This window comes from Bombyx mandarina, chromosome 13, assembly GCF_030267445.1.
Source record: "Bombyx mandarina strain Sakado chromosome 13, ASM3026744v2".
Classification (NCBI taxonomy): Eukaryota; Metazoa; Arthropoda; class Insecta; order Lepidoptera; family Bombycidae; genus Bombyx; species Bombyx mandarina.
The window spans coordinates 10,223,087-10,245,222 of NC_143220.1; the positions used below are offsets into that span (position 1 = coordinate 10,223,087).

At 38.3% G+C, this 22,136-nt stretch overlaps 2 protein-coding genes across 5 annotated transcripts in view; one reads left to right on the forward strand and one right to left on the reverse strand.

Moving 5' to 3' along the window:
* Window positions 1–4,437: 4,437 nt before the first annotated feature.
* Pld (Phospholipase D) overlaps window positions 4,438–22,136 on the forward strand; it is a 46,489-nt gene continuing 28,790 nt past the window's right edge. Inside the window, exons 1-3 of one of the 4 annotated variants that reach the window (XM_089732487.1) lie at window positions 4,438–4,632; window positions 6,728–6,925; window positions 9,730–9,886. In XM_089732487.1, coding sequence (XP_089588613.1) covers window positions 6,760–6,925; window positions 9,730–9,886 — 323 coding nt within the window. In that variant the 5' untranslated portion in view covers window positions 4,438–4,632; window positions 6,728–6,759. Of the gene's footprint in view, window positions 4,633–4,696; window positions 4,989–6,727; window positions 6,926–9,729; window positions 9,887–22,136 lie in introns of those variants that run through there. The other 3 variants (XM_089732488.1, XM_089732485.1, XM_089732486.1) reach the window with 3 other exon arrangements.
* LOC149501636 (uncharacterized) lies at window positions 17,285–18,154 on the reverse strand. Its single transcript, XM_089732503.1, has one exon. It carries the CDS (start codon window positions 18,113–18,115, stop codon window positions 17,285–17,287), a length of 831 nt encoding a protein of 276 aa, XP_089588629.1. The 5' UTR covers window positions 18,116–18,154.

Sequence of the window (22,136 nt, forward strand, 5' to 3'; positions counted from 1 at the left end):
CTTATTAACTCCATGAGTCTGCCTCTTTGTGTGGAGCTAGTTACGTCGGGCACCTTTGCTGACGCAAGTATGCAAAGGAGATCTTCGGCGAACTCTACTGCTGAATTGTGGAATTCGCAGACGACGGCATCTGCTGGACCGGTGGTCCGATGCCCTTCCCGTTAGATTAAGATTAGTAATAAGTTAGTCTTAAGCCAGATTTGGTGTCGAATAAACGTTCATAAAATATTATTTCTATTTTTTTAAAACGTCCTCCGCGTGGCCCGCAACTTTACTAGTTTCGCCGCGTCTTTCAAACCTAACATAAATAATTTACGCAAAATTGCACGATTCTAAAGTCCTCCAGTAGCCTGAGTCTTGGGTAATCAACCGATTACCCAGGGGTTAGCGGTCGTACATTAAAGAAATAGGAAAGCTACGTGTCTTAAGTATTTACTTGGCAGCGAAACGTCGAGATTTTCTTTCTGATCTCAGTCGAATTTATAGTATCGATTTATGTTATATGTTTATAAATTACAGGTTTTTTAATTAAATATAGTAGTATCATTAATAAAAATAAATAGAATTAGCTGAAAACAAAATTCGTTTGTGTAACAAATATTTTTTTCAACTCCTTGTATAGAATATATAATATTTTATCCTAACCACTTACTTAAACGTAACTATTTGTTTGAAACAGGCGCTGGTTTACTTTTCATTATTACAAAATATGAACCATAAATTTCAATCTAATAATATCACCGCCTTGCCTATTTCTGCCGTGCACTAAGGCGTTTCGATTTGAAAGGTGTTGCAGCCGCTATACTCTAAGAACTGAGACTTGGAACTCAAATCTCAAGACGGGCGGCGGCATTGGTGTGGTTAATGTCTGTAGGCGTTAGGCTCAGGTGACCACTTAAAACCAGACGAAACGTGAGCTAATCTATCTTTAAATAAATATGGTACCGTAACCAAATTGTAAGACAATTTAATTTTAATATGTTAATAATAAATACTATACAAGTAGCATGGATCTACCACTGGATCGGAACTGCGACCCGCTGAGAAGATCCGGCAAGAAACTCAGCGGTCTGATGCATGGGACACGCTCTGTTACAAAACCCTCGCCTACATTTTCAGGCCTGTATAATCCATTGGCTTAATTAAAAAAAGGATTTTACTTAAAACTACTTTTACGGTTTTATATTGCGTTTATACAGATCTAAATCATGTTCTTAATGATTTCTATAAAAATAAATGCATATATTAAAAAGTAGTTTTAATTACTTACTTTTAGGGTTTAACTATTTTTACGTAAAGGTTTTTTTCTACGACGGCGACTCGCGATAATCGAAAAGAACACTCTTAAGACAATGTACTTTTAATAGGCAAAATAATTATGTCAACTAAGGGGCCATCCATAAAGTACGTCACACGAATTTTAGGACTTTTGAACCCCTCCCCCCCTCCTTGTCACAGGTTGTCACATTTTTATAACACCCCCTCCTGATGTGACGTCACACATTTTTTAAATTTATGTATGTATTTAAAAAATAATCGAGAGAAAACAGCTATTTTCATTTTTTACTTATTTTTATTAAATAATAATCTAATAAAATCAACATAAAGTCCAACATTTCATAAAACCGAAAAAAACAAACGACTAGTTAGAAAATAATAAACGATTAATTATATTAATTAAAGATAAAAAACTTAATTATCGAGTGTCCATGGACTTTGGATCCACTCTTTTATATCAGCTATTACTGGTAAATCAGGCACTTCATTTTCGTTCTGAATTTGAACGTCAGGAACATCCTTAGTGTCGACATCATTCTCTTCCATCCATAAAGCATCGTCATCATTCATTAAACAGAGAATTTCTCGGGCACGTCTAGCCGCAATTCTTTGAGGACGAATTTTCGCTAAATTATTAATAAATATAGATCAATAAATATATATCAAAAAATTATTAATAAATATAGATCAAGCTTGTAAATTTTTAAAATTTTTAATTCACATACAAACTTTGCGTTTTAGTATTTTAAATTTTAACATGTGACGTCACAAAAGTATTGACCCCCCCATGCCCCTTGTCACACGATGTCACACTTCGGTGATACCCCCCCTCCCCATTAACGTGTGACGTACTTTATGGATGACCCCTAATGGCTGTGACTTTTCGGACGCGCTGTGTTGTTTAATTAAGGAATATTATGTACTAACTTTTGCCCGCGTATTCGTCCGCGTGGAATAGTTACTTTGGCATTACGCTAAGTTTTACCCGCGACTTCATTTACATAGAAAGTGAAAATATTTTTGAATAATAGAAAGTTAAGGAGCTATTTAAGCTACACAAATTACGCTTTTTTACCGACTTCAAAAGAGGAGGCTATCAATTCGACCACCATTTTTTATAATATCTATTTATCTTCACCGATTTCTCGAGAACGCTTGAACCGATTCTGATAATGCTCTTTTTTGTTTTTTGTTCGAAAGGATAAGCTTTCCAAATTGTCCTGTAATCATCAAGACCTGATGATGATCCTGGGGATGGGATCCTGGAGAAATCCACAAAAATCTATAATTTTCACAGCCTATCTTGAAGTGATTTGGATGTTTCTTGTTATTGTTCTTATTCTGTGCCGCCACGCACCGGCCGGCCAGCGCCTTGTAGATCAATATTACGCGCTTGATCAATATTTTGTTGCGATGTTATTTCAAAACTGCGATATCTTCTCATACTCATTAAAATCAAGTGTGGGTAAATTTCTTTAAAATTAAATACTTGTAATGAATAAGGTATTTATTTGGATAGGGATTAATATCAACTTCACAAAAACACCTTCACAAATAATCTTTTAAAGGGGAACAATTCCGTCATACATTATTTTAACGAAACTTTTACCGTTTCCGCAGCGCATGGCGGAAACTCTCAAAAGGGAAAAAAACAAGATTTTGAAACATTCTATAACGGTGCTCTTATCTTAGCGTGATCTTATATAACCTATAGCCTTCCTCAATAAATGGGCTACCTAACACTGAAAGAGTTTTTCAAATCGGACCAGTAGTTCCTGAGATTAGCGCGTTCAAACAAACAAACTCTTCAGCTTTATAATATTAGTATAGATTAAAATCAAATGACGTAAAGGTAAAGGGCAAATTAGTATAGATAAAATGTAACGCACATTTTTTTGTCAGTTGTATTTGACATTTTTGGAACTTTTTGGCGGATACGCGAAGTCGTGTGAATTGTTTTATTTCGTCTGTTTAGTGTTTCTTGCGGCTTAAATGTGTAATAACGGTGGTTTATTAACTGTTTTGTATCTGTAAAAGTGCACAAATGTGGGAAAATGAAACAGAGCCGCTGGACGTTGCTTCTCGGGATCCTCCAAAAGGTCCACTGAATAAGTCAGTAAATAACCACAATTTTACAGAGATTATATTTTATCCCATATCACCTCGTTTCAATGTATTTCCTGCCAATTGATTAATGTTTCAAATTAATAAACTCCATTTTATTTCACTTCCTATTATCATTTTTCATTAAAAGAAAGATTTGGCAGTATGGTATAATTGCTTTGCCATTCTAGTTGACTACTTGACATTTTTGTTTGACGTTGTCAACTTGAAGTTTTGACTTGACATAAGACATACTCTCAGGGGGCGTAAACAATTTTCAATGTGTTCATTTCAATTGGAAAAAAATCCATAAATAATAGTGGCGTAGCAGTGACCAATTTCCACCAAGTGGACTGCAAACTCGTCTGCTTGTTTAATACAATTAAAAATAAAGGTTCTCAATCAAATATCGGACAAAACGAACTTTCGGTAATCGAGAGAAGGAGGTGTGTTGGACGGTTAAATTTGATGATATTGGGTTCTGTAGGTGAGGGGCTATTTAAAAACACTCTCTGCTTCATGGTTAATATTGCAAATATTTTTGTATACTATTACACCATTACAGTATTTTATTTTTATAAAGCCCTAAGATGTTGCACTGTCCGCGTCTAGATGAGAAGCATAGATTATACACTTAATATTGATGAGAAGTCATTGTCCTCACTGAAAAGAAGACAATCATCTGTTTTGAACATTTAAATAAGTATTCCAATATTCTAGAACTGTAACCTTACATGTGTCAAGTGTTGCCTGCCATTACTTTAATATTCAAACTCCAACAAGGTGTAAAGCAGACTTAATGTAATGGAAAACGAAATGCTGATTCCTGAATTATAATAATGTCGTGATATCGTAAAAACCCATTCACGTCCCAAATAATTAAAATTAATTTTGTTAATCTTTTTCTTAGTGTTTGTTAATTATTAATTTTTATAGTGTTTCTAAATGCAATAATATATGTACAATTTTGACAAATAATAACATTTACAAACTATTCTATAAATTATAACTTGAACGATGTACAACAATATATTTTAACACAGAACTTATCAAAACTGTTTATATCCCTGGAAAGCTACCTACTACAACTACTGACGTCATTCGACAAGTTCTACAATGAACTCGAACATCCTTGAACTGAATGAATGAATCAAGCTTTTTGTAAGCCCCACCCAGCCCCGGAAACCCTATGATTTAATCGTCGTTGAGAACCATGAGAGAACGAAGTTCCGTAAGGTCGCTCTGAAGTAGGTAAGTTGAAAGATTTCACTTAAAACAGCAATGAATCTTAAAAAATCGGAGGCCGTGACCACCGGACCGTGGAAGCGTCTATGCAATTGTTTTTAGACAATAAACCGCGTGATTCTGCCATGCAACCACCTTCCGTGGCTGTCAAAAATCAACTGTTGCATTTTGATAAAATTCTTATCTTATCACATAGATTATGTACACAAGTGTCAGCAGTAAGTGTAATGGCCAACACATTACTTACCAGCACCCAGATGGGTACCGTTTTATTAATATTGAAGTGATTGAAGATATAGAATACAAAACACGTATGGAACGAAACGAACTCACACTCAGTTTTCACAATTTGATCAAACGAGGTAGTGTTGTTTAGTGTCTATTTGATTTTGGAATATGAACCTTAATGGTACATTTTCAATGGTGACATAGATAATGTTTTGAAAGGTATCAGTTGATAATGTTAAATATGTTTTGAACTGTGAAGTGCTATTGTTAGTTTTGAAGTGTTTGAATATCAACAGTATTTAAAAATTCTAAGTGCAATTTAAAAAAAAACAAATACTCATAGTAAATTCGAAATTATGAACTAAAAAAATATGTGAAATATTTAAGGGGTTATGGATGAACTAATTCACATAGCTCTAAGTTTTCTGGTGACTTGTTTTATGCAACAGAACATAATTTAATAGGGGTACTTTCTATATTTTATTTTGTATCATTATCAAATACATCTTTCTTCTTGCAAATATGAAATTTCTTGTAAAATTACAACAACTATTGTTTCAAAATATGGGTGTAAGTAACAGTGAAAGCGGTATGGGTGAACTTTCAACATTTCACCCATATCTACATTTTAATAGCAGTGGTGCCATAAACAACATTTTATATTTGACAACTACCTCCGCTACTGTATTTAAAATAATCTTTACTAACTAAACATTAAATTATTATTTTCTTTGAACAATCTGTGAGAGATCTCAAATTCCATATATTTTTTCTTTCATTTCACCCCAAATTACCTGTTCGTTCAAATTATTAAGTATCCATTGAATGTTCAAATTACATTAAAATACCTCAAAACCTCTAAGCTTACATGTCAAATACATACTGTCTGTTGAAACACTTTTGTACATTGATATACTGTTATCAGAATTGGAAATTCAAAATTAATATACACGTAGTTAAAAACATATGCTTTTATATTAAATTTATTATTCATTGAATATTATAGCTCAGAAATTTTTTACTAGGTGTTCATAATATAAACTTGCATAGCTACAGTTTCATTTCAGTTTGAAGAATGACTAAACTATTATACAATATTATTGAGACGTAGGTCTCAAAGTGAGTGGATGCATTCATGTTGTGATGTGGTGTGTGATGGACTCCAGCAACCACTTAAAACTGGTGGAACCATAAGCTAATTCACCCTTCTTTACTGTAAATAAAAATGCAATTCATGACATTACCTTTAACAAAATGTCAAATGAAACTTGATTCAAATGGGTTTTAAAGAGGGAAATATGTACTAAAATTATGTAATACAAAATATAGTCATGGTAAAAAAATTATTTCAATCTTAAATTGAATTAAGTAAATCGCAATCAAACTGTTAAACATTTAAAAAATAACACACAAAAAAAGTCCTTGTAACAGGTAATACTAGTTACTGGCAATTAATTCTTCTATTATTCAGCTTAGAAGTAAAGGCTTTGGTATTCTTTCAATATACAATTATAAACTAATGAAGTTATTTCTGTTAACACTATTTCCTGATACAAAAATGGTTGTGCTGTATTCAAAGCTGAAGGCTAAACCAAACTAGTTTGGTAATAATCTAGTTAGTCTTTGGTGATTCATGTTTAATTATCCACTTTATACTCCTTTATCAGTGAATAACAAGAACTGGCAAACCATAGTATACTAAAATTACCTATAGATTATATCTAACTTGACCGCACTAATTACATTATGGTTATCTACTGCAATCAGTGATATATGTGCAATTCAATTACAACATTAGTAGATAGTATGTAAAGCTTGTCTATTTACAACTTTTAGAAGCCAAGACAATTAATTATAATTAATATTGTTTTAGATGAACAACTGTACAGTTACACAAACTACGGGATGGATGTATCCACGCCCACGACCCCGGGCGACTGCCTACCAGGGCTATTCCAGCACATGGACTCCTTGAGCCCAGGGTTGGACTCCGAATTTGACGAGAGTCTTGCAGTACCTGAGTCACTCTCAGTTATAGACATAGATAAAGTTGACAACAAGGATTGTGACGGTGAGTTGGTTAGTTATTTCAACTAAGTTATGTATCTTTTGTTATCTATCTTCCTACCGGTTGCAATATGTGGGATGTTTTTATTGATGATTGATTGACATACTAGACAAATAGGAGTTTAAAAAAAATAGAGCCTAAGATTGACAACTCAGGATAATACATAGTTACAATAGTAAAGATGTTTAGCCCTTTAACCTATCGAGCTAATCAGAAATCAGACAGAATTAAAAAAAAAAACAATTTTGTTGAGCAAGCGTTTTTCGGTGTTTTTAATAAATCTATTTTCACTCTGAAACTCATTCAGTTCATCGGATTGTATTCTTGGAAAGGTTATGCAATAGCGATTCACAGTTTACGTAAATATTATGAAACTTCTATGAATAAACGTGGAACTAAAGCGATAGTTATTCGAGTCTTGGTTAATAAATAAAATAATATCGAATAAGCAAACTGCTTTTGGCGAGTGTAGTGAAGAAATTTAAATTCAAATACTTTATATACGGAATCGTTTATTACAACAGTAGTTTGCGCCGCTTCACTTAAAGTGGAATCTTGGACGTCGCCATTTAAATTGATATATCCTTTTTAGTGCTCCGTAGTGTAGCGTAGCAAGAAATAAAATCCTTTCTATATTCGTTCTCTCTGTCTTCACTGAGAACTCAACACTATGTCACGTCAAGTGTTAAGGTAGTTCGTTATTCATTTTGCAATTGTAAATGCATACCTTTTATAGTAACCGGCAAACATCGTGAGCAAATGACCTTGGCTGCGCAGAACCGAATTTTAGATCACTTTGGTGGTGAGGGTGAGGCGCGACGGCAGGGGAAATCGTATCGAGCGCGTTATTGGTAGATCAGTCGAACCTTGCGTAAAGTACGCTTGCGTACAGTGAAAAATCTATCGTTATTAATCGTTAAGTTATATTTTATTATAATTGCTTGTTGACTTTGTTGCCATTGCTATTTGTTGAGTGTTTGTTGATTTTTTATAAAAAATACACTATGCCGCGACAAACTGGTGGAGTATTCAAAAGAAAGGGTAGAAAAATTGTGTACGACGTATATTGCTTCATTATAAAACAGGGGAAGAATGATATTATGGAAAAAGTAAAACAGACTTCGGAAGCAACAAAAACATCAGTGAGTACTGTTAGGTGCATTATTAACGAAGCTAAAGGCTCTGGCTTGCTCATCGTGCTTGGGACTCCGGGTAAGAAAAGATCAGGGAAGAAGAAAGTTACCGGAATGGATAGTTTCGTTCAATCTGTAATAAAAAGGCTTCGAAAATTTTAAAGAAGATATACATTTTAATGGCTCGGAATGAAGTTTACGACGAATTATGAAAGAGCTAGGCTTCAGATGGAAAAAAAAAACAGAAAAGAATCGGAAGCTGGTAATTGAAAAAAGTAACATTCGATTACTACGAATCGAATATCTTCAAAAAATAATTAATTATAGACAAAAAAGAAGATCGAACCGACCGAGTCGTAAACTACACCGATGAGCCCTATGTCGACTTAACACGATGATGGCGACTCGGGTGATGAAAACAGTGATGATGATAATGGTCAAGATTATGATAACGAAAAAAAAATTACAAATACCAGCTTCGCTTCAACTGAACGAAGACCTGGCAACAGCTCTAGTTTTGACTTAATAGAAGGAATATCTATTTTACCCCAAGATTAAATTATTACAATTATTAACCTATATTTTTTGTTGATGTTCTAATAAATATATAAATAAATACATATCTTGATTTTAATAATTTAATTGCATTATGACGCAGAGTAAATAATATTTTTGCACGTGAGTGTACCATGCGCAAACTTACCCCCACTACGTCAACAAATGCTTAAGAAGTTTGCCGGCTATTATACGTAGTACCTTAAAGCTGCTTTCAGACTACGCCATAATATAATAGCATATACCTAGTTCATAGCTCATACCACAACAATATCGCGCGCCATACTTTTTTATGGACCCGTTCACACTGTACTGTATACTATATTTTATATTATTGGATAAGTATACGCTGCTATACTATATGGCGCTATATTATAGCGTAGTCTGAAAACAGCTTAAGACCGGAGAAGTGAAAATAGTTAAATTTAAACATTCTGCAGATCGAATACATAGTTTTTTTGTTACTTTTGCGTAAGCTATGCGCATTACAAAATAGAGAATTCGACAGAACCCCTATCTGCTAAGAAAGGATAAGGAGCTATATAAACACGATACAATAAATGTGACAAATGGAATAAATGAATATGTCATATTTTTTATTTCGATATAAATCTAGATTATAATCATATCGATCTATATTATCAAAGAAATCGATTAAATTAAGTGAGTAAAGTGGTGACTTCATTCCCTATCATGATTCATAAGTGTTCATGTATAGTAAAATCTGCTAGAAGTTTTGCTCATTAAAATTATGTAATTAATGAGAGACTGTTAATCATTGATTAATATTGAAAGATAACGATGGTTTCACATTAGAGAGAGCCAGCCAATAATATACTGCACAAAGCTCATAATTGTGTTTTTGCGATCACGTGTCGTTACGTGATCGGACTTTAGCAACCTATTAACAATCCATTAAGATACGATAGAAAAAGTTAAGATACGATAGAAAACGAGAATTTCATTAATAGCATTCGAATCTTCGGAAATAATAGTTAAAGTAAATAAAAAGCAAGAGAAGGCAAGACCTTAAACATAGTTTTAGTTCTGATGGTCTCGTATTTTAAATTCGTTCATATTTTTAGTTAATAAATTTGAACATAACATTTTTGTTGACAGCAGTACATGCCAAATCGGTGCCATTCAAACACATCCACGAACCACCTATAAAATTCAATTCGGTTCATAGGAAAGTGTTCATTCCTGGAGTCGAAATAAAGGTGAGATTTGTCGAAAACGAAAGGAGTGTTACAACACATCTGCTGAATCCAAATTTGTGAGTATATACCATGTGATTTTGATTCGTAATATAATAATGCTAATACTGTGAATACGCTGATTGCCTTGATTATGTTCCACCATCAGCAGAATTTATTACGCCACACGAGCTCGGTGTTAAGTGATGATTGGAGTTCATAGTCATATTGAAATAACTACCACTGTTCACATTGATACAAGAGGTGGAACTCTTGTAATCTTCTTTTCTTCACAGCGATTTTTTCTCTTCCATTCTCTTCTATCAACTGTTATCTTAACACTCTTCTCTCTCTCATATCATCATTCACACGCTCCATTGATGTATTCTGCGGTCGACCTCTTCCCCCTCTACCTTACACTACCATTTCCATACATCTAGTCCCGTGCATCTTCTCTCTGCGCATCACATGTCCATACTACGCTAACCGTCCGCTCTTTAGTTTGTTATTTATCGGGACTACTTTCACACTTTTAGTATACTCATTCCTTATCTTGTCCATTCTTGGACAGTTGGTACTCTTGTAGTACGACTCTTTTAACCTTCAGACCGAAACACCCGAATGCGTTACAGCAGATTTAAGTAGAACAATGACTGATACATACCCAGACTGCCAGACAATGACAGAATTTCATAAACGGACTTTATTTCCGTGGCACGATGTTATCGTTCAAAACCTGTCTACTTAGATTAGATTGATCTTTTCTATTGCTCTTATAGGCAGATGATCACACGGCCTAACTGATCGTAAATACTTACACTCATCGACTTCAGCAAAGTCAAGTCTGTGACCACTGTCCCATCCCTACCATAGAACTCGGATCAAGGCATCGTCCAATCACCCGAATACACTATATTCTTACTGCAATTCGATTCACATCTATTAGGTTATTAGTTAGTTATTAGGTTACAGTTATTAGGTTAAATAAGATCGGCTTCTCGATGCGAGAGAGCCATCAATAGCAGCTTTGAAGTCATCGTGACCTAAAGGATAAGACGCCCGGTGCATTCGTTATCTAGCGATGCACCGGTGATCGAATCCTGCAGGCGGGTACCAATATTTCTAATGAAATACGTACTTAACAAATGTTCACGAATGGGTTTCATGGTGTTAGCATAACATCGTGTAGTAAAAATGAAACATAAATTATAATTTGGCTTATTACTGGTAATAGAACATCGTTTGAGCCCGCGCGGGAAGGTACCACCACTTTGCCTATTATTGTCGTGAAGCAGTAATGCGTTTCGATTTGAAGGGTCGGACAGTCGTTGTGCTGTAAAAACTGAGACTTAGAACTCATGTCTCGAGGTGACCACTTAACACCTGGTGAGGCGTCAGCTGGTCCACCAATCTTAGCAAGAAAAAAACTAGCACAAACATACCTATCACTATATTGTCCTAAAAACACAATCTAATAGAACACGGTAACTCAATTAGATAAAGAACTCAATGTCGAAGCTACATATTTCGATGTAGTTTGACTTTGAATTTACGGGGTTTTTTTTTTTCCGAATGAACCTTGTAATATACGCCAGACTATTAATCGGTGTTATATTTATAATCGGTATTCGATTTCAAGTTATCAATGTTGTAATAATATTTTATATGTATTTGTCATTCAAGGAGTGAAAGGCTATTTGGTTTAAGCGACATTCTTGCAACTTTATAGGAGAGCCAAATACCTAAAGTTTAAAATTTCGAAAAAATATCACAACAAAAAAACTTCTTCAGCAATTTGAATGGAGTAAACATAATTGAAGTTCAATTAAAAACATCGAACTGTTGCTTGTTGTTGATGCTAATACCAAATAAAACACACCTTTAATTACAAAGTGAAACGTCGCTTTAAAACCAAATAACCTTTCACCTCGATGTGATCTATTTAGCCCAAACATTTTTTTTTTATCCTACCTAAGCTGATAGCCTTGAGAGGCCATTTCAACGTTACCCTAACTAGTAGGTGAGCTCACGGAGCTCAAACCTGACGACGTTGCTAATACTAACCCTAGCAAGAGCAATGCTTCGCAGAGTCTACTACCGAATAGGAAACGCGACCGACTGAGAAGATCCCGCGAGAAACTCAGTGGGCTGTATCTGTGGCTTAATTTACTCGCCGAGTCCTTCGTCGCAAAGGTTCGACGAGAACTATGACCGGGAGCCCTATAGTTAAGTTAAATATATTGCGTGGCGGGCGAATGAATGCCACCTGGGAGCCCGTACACATCACAGTCCGAAGGCCGTCTTCGCGTTGACACTTGCAGCCTCTATGTAGACTTTATTAGTATTTTTTTGTGCATTTCATTTTTAGTATAGTATCGACTATTCCTAGCTCGCCTAAGTTTATCTTTAAACATAACTAAAGTATGTATTTCACCGGAGAAATTGGTACCTGTCTGCGGGATTCGAACACCGGCACAGTTCCATCGCTCAATACGAATGCACCGGGCGTCTTATCCTTATTTTTTCCCCTACCCATTCATTAGCCTAAGAGGCTACTCCACCTATTTATCCTTAAGCCATCCACACATAAAGCTGATACACAGATCAACGACTTAATATGAATTTGGCCGCGCACTAAATAAGACATTAGATCGAGGCTTTAAAATCCAAATAGACACTAATAACCATTAAGTCTAATAGGCTACGAGAATGGGAATAAAAATCTAAACGACTTTAATAATATTTAAATATGTTATTTACATTTAAATCATTATATAATTATGTATAGTTTTAAAACGACTATCTGCTTTTCAACAAGCTAAGTACCAAACTAAACACGTGATGTCATACGGGGCTATTAGTATACAAGCAATTATTAGCCCGTCGTTAAGTTTGGGCTGAAATGACGTCATACGTAATATAGTGGCGTCCAGCCGCATTCTGTAAATTTCACCCTCTGAGTTTCTCGCCGGATCTTCTCAGTAAATTCCCGTTTGATGGTACATTCAGCGAATCACTGCCCTTGCTAGGGTCAGTGTTAGCAATTCTCTCAGGTTTAGCCCATGAGCTCATCTACCGATCCATGAGTAATTGAAATAGCCCCTTAGGCTACCAACGATTAGGTAGTGTACATGTAAATTTTATGCGCCAATTTTCATACATTAGATCTGTTCGGTACCTTATTATTAGAACTAGAGGTCCCGCAGTAGTCGAAATTCGACTATAATTAATTGGAATTGTAATTTGTACACTATTATGATTGTATTTTATACTTCTATAATCACAAATTTCGCCAAGACTACATTATAAAAAATATTAACAAAGACATACAATATTTAATCTATTCTCAATTTGACAACAGACGTCAAGAACAAAAGTTTGACAATAAATAGTATGCATGCGTGTGTGCGTCAAATACATGGTATGTAGTGTGTGTAATGTTTTCTTTATTGATTTAATGTATCTTTTATGCATTATTTTAAAAAAATATTAGCATTTTGCACTTCTTCTCTATATTCTCTATAAGTGTGGAAAATTTCATACTCCTCCGTCCGCGCAATTTTCGTAAAAAGGGATACAAAGTTTTTGCTTCACGTATTAATATTATTAGAATAATATGACACTCGAAAATATCTTTAGTCAAAGGCGAGTGGCCTCAAACGTCCTATCCCAGTTATGGGGTCGTCAACTCTGCTATATTAGGTGATATTTCTTGCTCAACGTATCCGTCAATTAAACTAGAAAAAGCCATGTTTTTTTTGCCCTTGTAGGCAGACGAGCATACGGCACACCTGATGGTGAGTGGTTACCGTTGCCCATGGACTTCAGCAATGCCAGGGGCAGAGCCAAGCCGCTGCTTTCCGCTGAAATGCTGAATGTGACATGTGCACTTTCTGGAAAACGCTTTAATCGTTATTTCGTAACCATTCGATTCGTGACAATTCCCACATCGGCCGCTATCATTCCGAGAAAGGATGTGTTATTTTAATATCTTATCATCATTTCTCGTTGCTGCTACCGTAAATGAGAAGATTACATTTTAAATATTAATACGTGAAGCAAAAACTTTGTATCCCTTTTTACGAAAATTGCGCGGACGGAGGAGTGTGAAATTTTCCACACTTATAGAGAATATAGAGAAGAAGTGCACAATGCTAATATTTTTTTTAAATAATGCATAAAAGATACATTAAATCAATAAAGAAAACATTACACACACTACATACCATGTATTTGACGCACACACGCATGCATACTATTTATTGTCAAACTTTTGTTCTTGACGTCTGTTGTCAAATTGAGAATAGATTAAATATTGTTTGTCTTTGTTAATATTTTTTATAGTGTAGTCTTGGCGAAATTTGTGTTTTTTTTTTTTTTAAAAGCCTGTATTTCCTTATCCTGAACTTTCATTTGTAATGTGGTATTTATTTGTTAGTGTTTAGTTAGTTATTAATGCTTATTGTCTAAATGTTAGTACGAGTTAATTTTTGTTATTGGATATGGACCCCTCCTCGGGTGAAGGCCTCCTCCAGTCCTTTCCACTGATCTCTGTCCTTGCCGATCGTTTGCCAGTCTTTTCCTATTATTTCGGTTATGTCGTCAGCCCATCGTCTTTTCGGTCTCCCTACCCTTCTTTTGCCAATTGGCCCTTTCCAGATTGTAGTGTTGACTGTCCACCTGGTGTCTGTGTATCTCAATACGTGACCTGCCCACTGCCATTTCAATTTTAGAGCTTGTGTGAGGGCATCTGTCATCTTTGTTTTCTGTCTTATTACTTTGCTCCTGACTTTTTGAATTCTTATGTTTAGTATACTTCTCTCCATAGCTCTTTGTGTTGTTGTGATTCTTTGTTTTGCTCTTGTCGTGTATACCCAAGTCTGGCAGCCATACAGTAGACAAGGCAGTATACAGGTGTCTAATACAGTTTTCTTAAGGTTTATTGAGTAGTCTCCTTTTAAAATTTCTCTGAGTGACCAAAATTTCTTCCAGGCTATGTTTGTTCTTCTTTCAATTTCGTCTTCATTGTGCGTTTTTAAAAATGATATTTGTTTGCCTAGGTAGATGTAACTGTAGACATATTCTATAGTTTTTCCTTTTACATTGATGGGTCGTTCTATGCTGTTTGTCATGATTTTGGTCTTTGTAGCATTCATCTCTAATCCTACTTGTGAGCTCGCTTGAACAAAAGAGCGGAGCATATCTTGTAATTCATTTGCTGTTTCAGACAGCATAACTATGTCGTCCGCAAATCTGAGATGGTTTAGATACCTGTTGTTTATTTTTATACCTCTATTTTTCCAGTCTGTGTTTCGAAATACATCTTCTAGAACCGCGATAAACAGCTTAGGTGACAGGGGGTCCCCCTGTCTGACTCCTCTTTCAATATTAATTGCATCACCTCTAGATTCTAGCTTCACATAACTTATGCTGTTGTTGTATATATATTTTATAATATTTATATATTTCGAATTTATGTTTAATTTCTTTAGTGATTTCCATATAGAGTTGTGGCTTATGCTGTCAAAGGCTTTGCTGTAGTCGATAAAACCTAGATAGAGTGGCTTATTAAACTCTTCGTATTTTTCTATAACTTGTTCTAGTCCCTGTATATGGTCTAGTGTGCTAAACCCAGAACGAAAGCCAGCTTGTTCTATTGGTTGTGCCTTTTCAATCTCTTGTGTTATGCGTTTAAGAATTATAGATGAGAAGATTTTGTATATATTTGCCAGTAAGCTAATTGGTCTATAGTTGTTGATATCGAGGGGGTTTCCTTTTTTATATAGTAATATGATGTCCGACGTGCACCATTGGATTGGTACGATTTCAGCTTCTAGTATGAGATTGAATAATTCTGTGAGAGGCTTAAGTAAAACTGGTGCGCCTATTTTCAGAGCTTCATTGGTTATTGCGTCGGGACCAGGACTTTTATCTGATTTTAGATGCATCAGCTGGGCGTATGTATCTTTTTCTTCTATCGGTCTAATTGTTTCCGTGTTATAACAGTTGTGTGAATCGTTGGCTTCCTTGATGGTTTTATTTTTGTTTTTGTATAATTCTTGGTAGAAAGAAGTTGCCTGCTGTACGATTTCTTGTCTTGTTGTAATTTCTTTATGTTGGCCTTCTAGTTTTTGTATCCAAGTTTTTCTTAAGTTCAATTCTTTAAATGCTCTCTTTGTGCTTCGGAATTCATTTAAATTTTCTGTTATTATCCTTTGCCTGTGCTTACTATAGTCTCTTTTAATCGCTTTGCTAGTTTCCTTATATAATTTGCTTAGTTCTTTCTTTGTATCAGCATCTTTATTCTTTCTTAGAGTTAATTCACTGCGTTTGTTAATTAAGCCTAGTGTTTCTTCGCTAAATATTTTGTGTCGTTTTTCTTTTTTTGTATTGTTTTTGCTAGTTAAACTTTTTGTTATAGCTATTTCTAGCGCATCATAGTAAGATTGAACGTTTCTGGTATCTGCTAGTTTGGTATCGATGTTCGATTTGAGGCTGTCTATGTAGTATCTTGTTTCTTCTTCATTTTTTGGGATTTTTGGTGGTGGTTTAAAGCCTTTTCTATTTTTTTTCACTTGACTCAATAGAACTGTTGCTCTAAGTAGTCTATGGTCTGTTTGAAACTTTACGTTGTTGAGAACTTCATAATTTTGGACTATTTTTGGGACATTTCTCATGATGTAGTCGATTTCGTTTTTAACTTTTTCGTCTGGTGACTTCCAAGTCCATCTTCTGCTTGGTCTTTTTTTGAAATAAGTGTTGATTATTGCTAGTCTATATTCCAATGCATATTCTAGCAGTCTTTCGCCTCTTTCGTTTCTTTGGCCTAGCCCGTACTGTCCCATGACGAGTTTATCTTCTTTTTTGGGTTGCCCTATTTTTGCATTGAAGTCTCCTAATATTATGATTTTCTCATTGGATAGTGTGTGAGCTTTTTTCAGATCATTGTAGAATTTTTGTATTTCTGTATCGTCTGATTTTTCCGTGGGTGCGTATGCCTGAATTATAGAAATGTCTAGTCCGCCAAAATTCATTTGAAGTAGCGCTACTCTCTCCGAAATGCCAGTGAAGTTAGTTATATTGTTTTTCCATGCCTTTTTTATTAAAAATCCGACTCCATACAATCCCTTTGTTTCTCCTATGTAGCAGAAAACATAGTCTGAATACTCTTCTATGTGGCAGCCCATTTTTCTTGTTTCTGAGAGTCCTAGTATGTCGCATTTTATATCTTTCAATGCATTATTGAGTTCTAAGTATCGGTGTATTGATGACAGAGACCTGACATTATAAGTTCCAATTTTTATACAATTCTTAAAGTCTTTGTTCAGTTTAGTGGTTTTTTGTTTTTGTGCTTTTCCTGGAGGGTTGTGGTCGTACTCTTCCACGGGGACCAGCCGGCTTGGAAGATGTGTGTTTTGTATTAATGTACATTTTTCAGTTTGTTTGTTGTTTTCTGGCTGAGGCTGGTCGGTTCGTTGCTATATATTTGTGGTGTTGGCTTGTGTGTTTGTTTTCTTGTTATTTTTGTTTGTTAGATAGTTTAGTATGCTCGGTTTTACTCCGCTTTCGGAAAAGCTTGAAGACCTTTGGATTATGTGGGCAGCCAAGGTTTTGTTCTTTTTGTTTGCTTGAGATATCTGCTCGGCATGGTTGATTGTGTTATTCTCTGGAGATTCTGATAGATTTATTTTATTGTTTTTCGGGTCTTTGGATGAATTATTTAGTAGAACAAGCTTGTCGTATTTAATAATGGCTTTATTACCCTTCTCTCTTTCTGCTATAACTTGCTCCTGTAGCTCTTTTCTTTTTTGCAAGACTGATTGAGGGTAGTCTTCTTTGATATAATACGGTGTTTCTTTTAAAGCTCCTTTGCCCTTTAAGATATCTATCTTCTTGCCAAGTGTTGTGAAAGTAATAACTATCGGTCGTGGCTTTTTAGTCCTCTTCCCTATTCTTCTGATCGCTTGTAAGTCTTTATGGTCTATTTGTATTGGGAAGTATTTATGTACAAAGTCTACTATAGTGTTTTCTAAATTTGAGTAGGATTTTTCGTGTTCCTCCAATCCAAAGAAGACTAGATTACGTTGTCTTGATTGTCTCTCCATGTAGTATAATCTTTGCTCTTGATTTTCCACCCTCGACTTAAGGTTTTCATGTTTTTCTTCCAAATTTTTTAATTTCTCTTCTAGTATCTTATTTATATTTAATGTTACGTTCTCTGTCACTTCTTCCCCTTTTTTGTGTATAAGTTTTTTCTGTTCGTCGAGTTCTTTTTGAATAGAAAGAAGTGCGGTCATTACCTGCTCCATTGTCAATTTAAAGTATTGTTACTTTGTTTACCATGCAGGTAACCCCTTGGGAAATTTGTGATTATAGAAGTATAAAATACAATCATAATAGGTGTACAAACTTACAATTCCAATTAATTATAGTCGAATTTCGACTACTGGGGGACCTCTAGTTTTAATAATTGCTTGATTAAATTTAGCACTTGTGAAGGTGGGTGGCGGAACTTACGTTGTAGATGACTATGGGCTCCGGTAACCACTTAACACCAGGTGGGCTGTGAGCTCGTCCACCCACCAAAGCAATAAAAATAAAATAAAAAAATGAGCTGCAAGATTGGTATACACGTACATACAACAATGCTTTAAGTATGATATTAAAAATAACTCGAAATAGAACTAACCGTGCGTAACTCAATCAATCAAAAACAAACATAAAAATATAGCATACTTCGAAGATAAGAATAATTTATAAGAATTTTTGTCGCATTGTCATCCATCAGTCAGCTGTGTATATCTAAATGTTTTTAATTCTCCGCATCACGATTCGCGATTTACCGCAGGAAGATAAGGCTCGTTCTATTGATAAGGAAGAACTGGTACAATTTAAATACGACATTTTCTTATTCTATTAAAATGTTATAAATTTATAGAAACTAGAGGTCCCGTAGTAGTCAAGATTCGACTATAATTAATTGGAATTGTAAGTTTGTACACTATTATGATTGTATTTGATACTTCTATAATCACAAACAGATTATACACTTAATATATAATCACAAATTTCGCCAAGACTACACTATAAAATATATTAACAAAGACAAACAATATTTAATCTATTCTCAATTTGACCACAGACGTCAAGAACAAAAGTTTGACAATAAATAGTATGCATGCGTGTGTGCGTCAAATACATGGTATGTAGTGTGTGTAATGTTTCTTTATTGGTTTAATGTATATTTTATGTGTTATTTTAAAAAAATATTAGCATTATGCACTTCTTCTCTTTATTCTTTATAAGTGTGGAAAATATCATAGTCCTCCGTCCGCGCAATTTTCGTAAAAAGGGATACAAAGTTTTTGCTTCACGTATTAATATATAGATGAATCGCTTATCCTGACGGATTCTCGGGTCATGTGCATGAGAACGTTCTTCTCGTTTCATTCGCGTATTCTCGATTCGAAATTTACATAAAGTTTCAATGGCCTAATGGGTAAGAAGACAAGTGTATTTCTGACTGATAGAAAAACAGATTAGCGTAATTACTTGTGGTACACCCTATATTCTGAGTCCACACGGGTAGATAATCTATTCTTAGACATTTCTGTCGCGAAGCATTCTTGCGTTAGGATTTCATTGTCTCACGGTGGTATCACCTTAGGATAGTATGTATTCTCATCCAAGAGGAGGAAGGGTAAAATAAATAAAAAGAAACCGGTTGCAAATAAAGCAGCTGGCGAGTCAGTTCCCGCCGCGGTCCTAGAGCCGGAGGGCGGGACGGACGAAGGAGCAATGGACGTGGCCCCTTAATAATGGGTCACGTTCATCGCTTCCTCCAGGCGAATTTGAACCACTCCGCCAGGGCGCAGGATCTCCTCGTCCACACCATGGTGGAGTGGTCAATCGATGTTGCCATAGCCGCGGAGCCGTACTTCGTCCCTGCGGACCAGGATGCCTGGATCGGGGACGTCGACGGCTCCGTGGCTATTACTATCAGGCAGGCCGCGGCGTTAACCCCCCTGGTGATGGTGGCCAGGGGATCCGGTTATGTCGCGGCCAGGGTCGACGAAACCGTCGTGATCGGGGTATACTTCTCTCCGAATAGACATCTCGCCGAGTTCGAGCAGTTCCTGGGCGGGCTTGAGGTGTTGGTTCACCGCCTCGGGTCCCGCCCGGTTATCTTAGCGGGAGACCTCAACGCAAAATGGGTGACTTGGGGTTCCCCCCGCTCGGACTCACGCGGCAGGATGCTCTCGGAGTGGGCGATCGCGGCTGGTCTCTGTCTTTTGAACAGAGGTTCGGTCGCGACTTGCGTGCGATGGAACGGCGAATCTCACGTGGACGTGACATTCGCATCTCCGTCCATCGCACGCCGCACCCGTGGCTGGCGCGTTCTTGAGGGGGCGGAGACGCTCTCGGACCATCGATACGTCCGATTTGAGCTCTCAGCCTCCTCTCGATCCGCGTCGGCTATGAACGCCCGCGGTGAGGAGGAGCTCCCGCGAAGTGCTCCTCGGTCATTCCCCAGGTGGGCACTGAAGCGCCTGAATAAGGAGCTCCTGGTGGAGGCAGCCACGGTGGCTGCGTGGGCACCCGTGCCTACTAGCCCCGTGGACGTGGAGTCAGAGGCTGACTGGTTCCGGGGAACGATGGGTCGTATTTGTGACTCAGCGATGCCCCGGGTAGGCAGCAGTGCTCCGCGTGGCGGTGCGTACTGGTGGTCGCCCGAAATCGCGCAACTCCGCGAGGAGTGCGTGCGGGCGCGCCGCCGGAGCGCTCGCCATCGCCGCCGCCGCCTTCGCGATGAGGACTTCGCGGAGGTAGCGGACCGGTTGCGCGCCGACTGCCGCCAAAAGCAGGAAGCGTTGCGACTGGCCATCGGTGAGGCCAAATCTCAGGGCATGCAGACGCTCCTGGAGATGCTCGATCAGGATCCCTGGGGGCGCCCGTACCAAACGGTCCGCAAGAAATTGCGGCCGTGGGCGCTCCCAGTGACGGAGCGTCTCCAGCCTCAGCAGCTGCGGGAGATTGTCTCCGGGCTGTTCCCGCAGATGGAGAGGGACTTTGAGCCTCCCTCCATGGGCGCGCCGCCTCGCAGTGACGTGAGCGGTGCTGCTGAGGTGGTCCCTCCGAGCATTTTGGAGGAAGAGATTCATGCGGCCGTGTTGAGGATGCGGAGAAAAGACGCGGCCCCCGGCCCTGACGGTGTTCACGGCCGGGTCTGGGATTTGGCCCTCGGTGCCCTTGGGGACCGGCTCGTGCGGCTCTTTGAAGCCTGCTTCGAGTCGGGACGGTTTCCTAAGCAGTGGAAGACGGGCAGACTCGTCCTTCTGAGGAAGGAGGGGCGCCCCGCAGACTCACCTGCGGGGTACCGCCCCATCGTGTTGCTGGACGAGGCGGGAAAATTGTTGGAGCGAGTTATCGCCGCCCGCATCGTCCGGCACCTGACCGGGACGGGTCCCGATCTGTCGGAGGAACAGTATGGCTTCAGAGAGGGCCGCTCTACTATCGACGCGATTATGCGCGTGCGTGCCCTCTCTGACGAAGCTGTCGCCCGGGGTGGGGTGGCCTTGGCGGTGTCCCTGGATATCGCCAACGCTTTTAACACCTTGCCCTGGTCAGTGAACGCGGGGGCGCTCGAATATCATGGCGTCCCCGCGTACCTCCGCCGACTGATCGGGTCCTATCTCGAGGACAGATCGGTCGTGTGCACCGGACACGGTGGTGCGGTGCTCCGCTTTCCGGTCGAGCGCGGTGTTCCACAGGGGTCGGTCCTTGGCCCTCTCCTGTGGAATATCGGTTACGACTGGGCTCTGAGGAGCGCCCTGCACGGCCCTCTCCCGGGCCTAAGCGTTGTGTGTTACGCGGATGACACGTTGGTCGTGGCCCGGGGGAGGAACTACCAAGAGTCTGCTCGTCTTGCCTGCGCAGGGGTGGCACTCGTCGTCGGTAAGATCCGAAGGCTGGGCCTCGACGTGGCCCTCGAGAAATCCCAGGCCCTGCTGTTTCACAGGGCTGGGAGAGAGCCGCCACCCGGGGCCCACCTGGTGATTGGAGGCGTCCGCGTCGAGGTCGGGGTGACTGGGTTACGGTACCTCGGTCTCGAATTGGATGGTCGTTGGAACTTCCGCGCTCATTTCGAGAAGTTGGGCCCCCGACTGATGGCGACGGCTGGATCGCTGAGTCGGCTCTTGCCAAACGTCGGAGGGCCTGACACGGTGGTGCGCCGCCTCTACGTGGGGGTGGTGCGGTCTATTGCATTATACGGAGCCCCCGTGTGGTGCCGCGCCTTGACTCGCAGAAACGTCGTGGCGCTGCGACGCC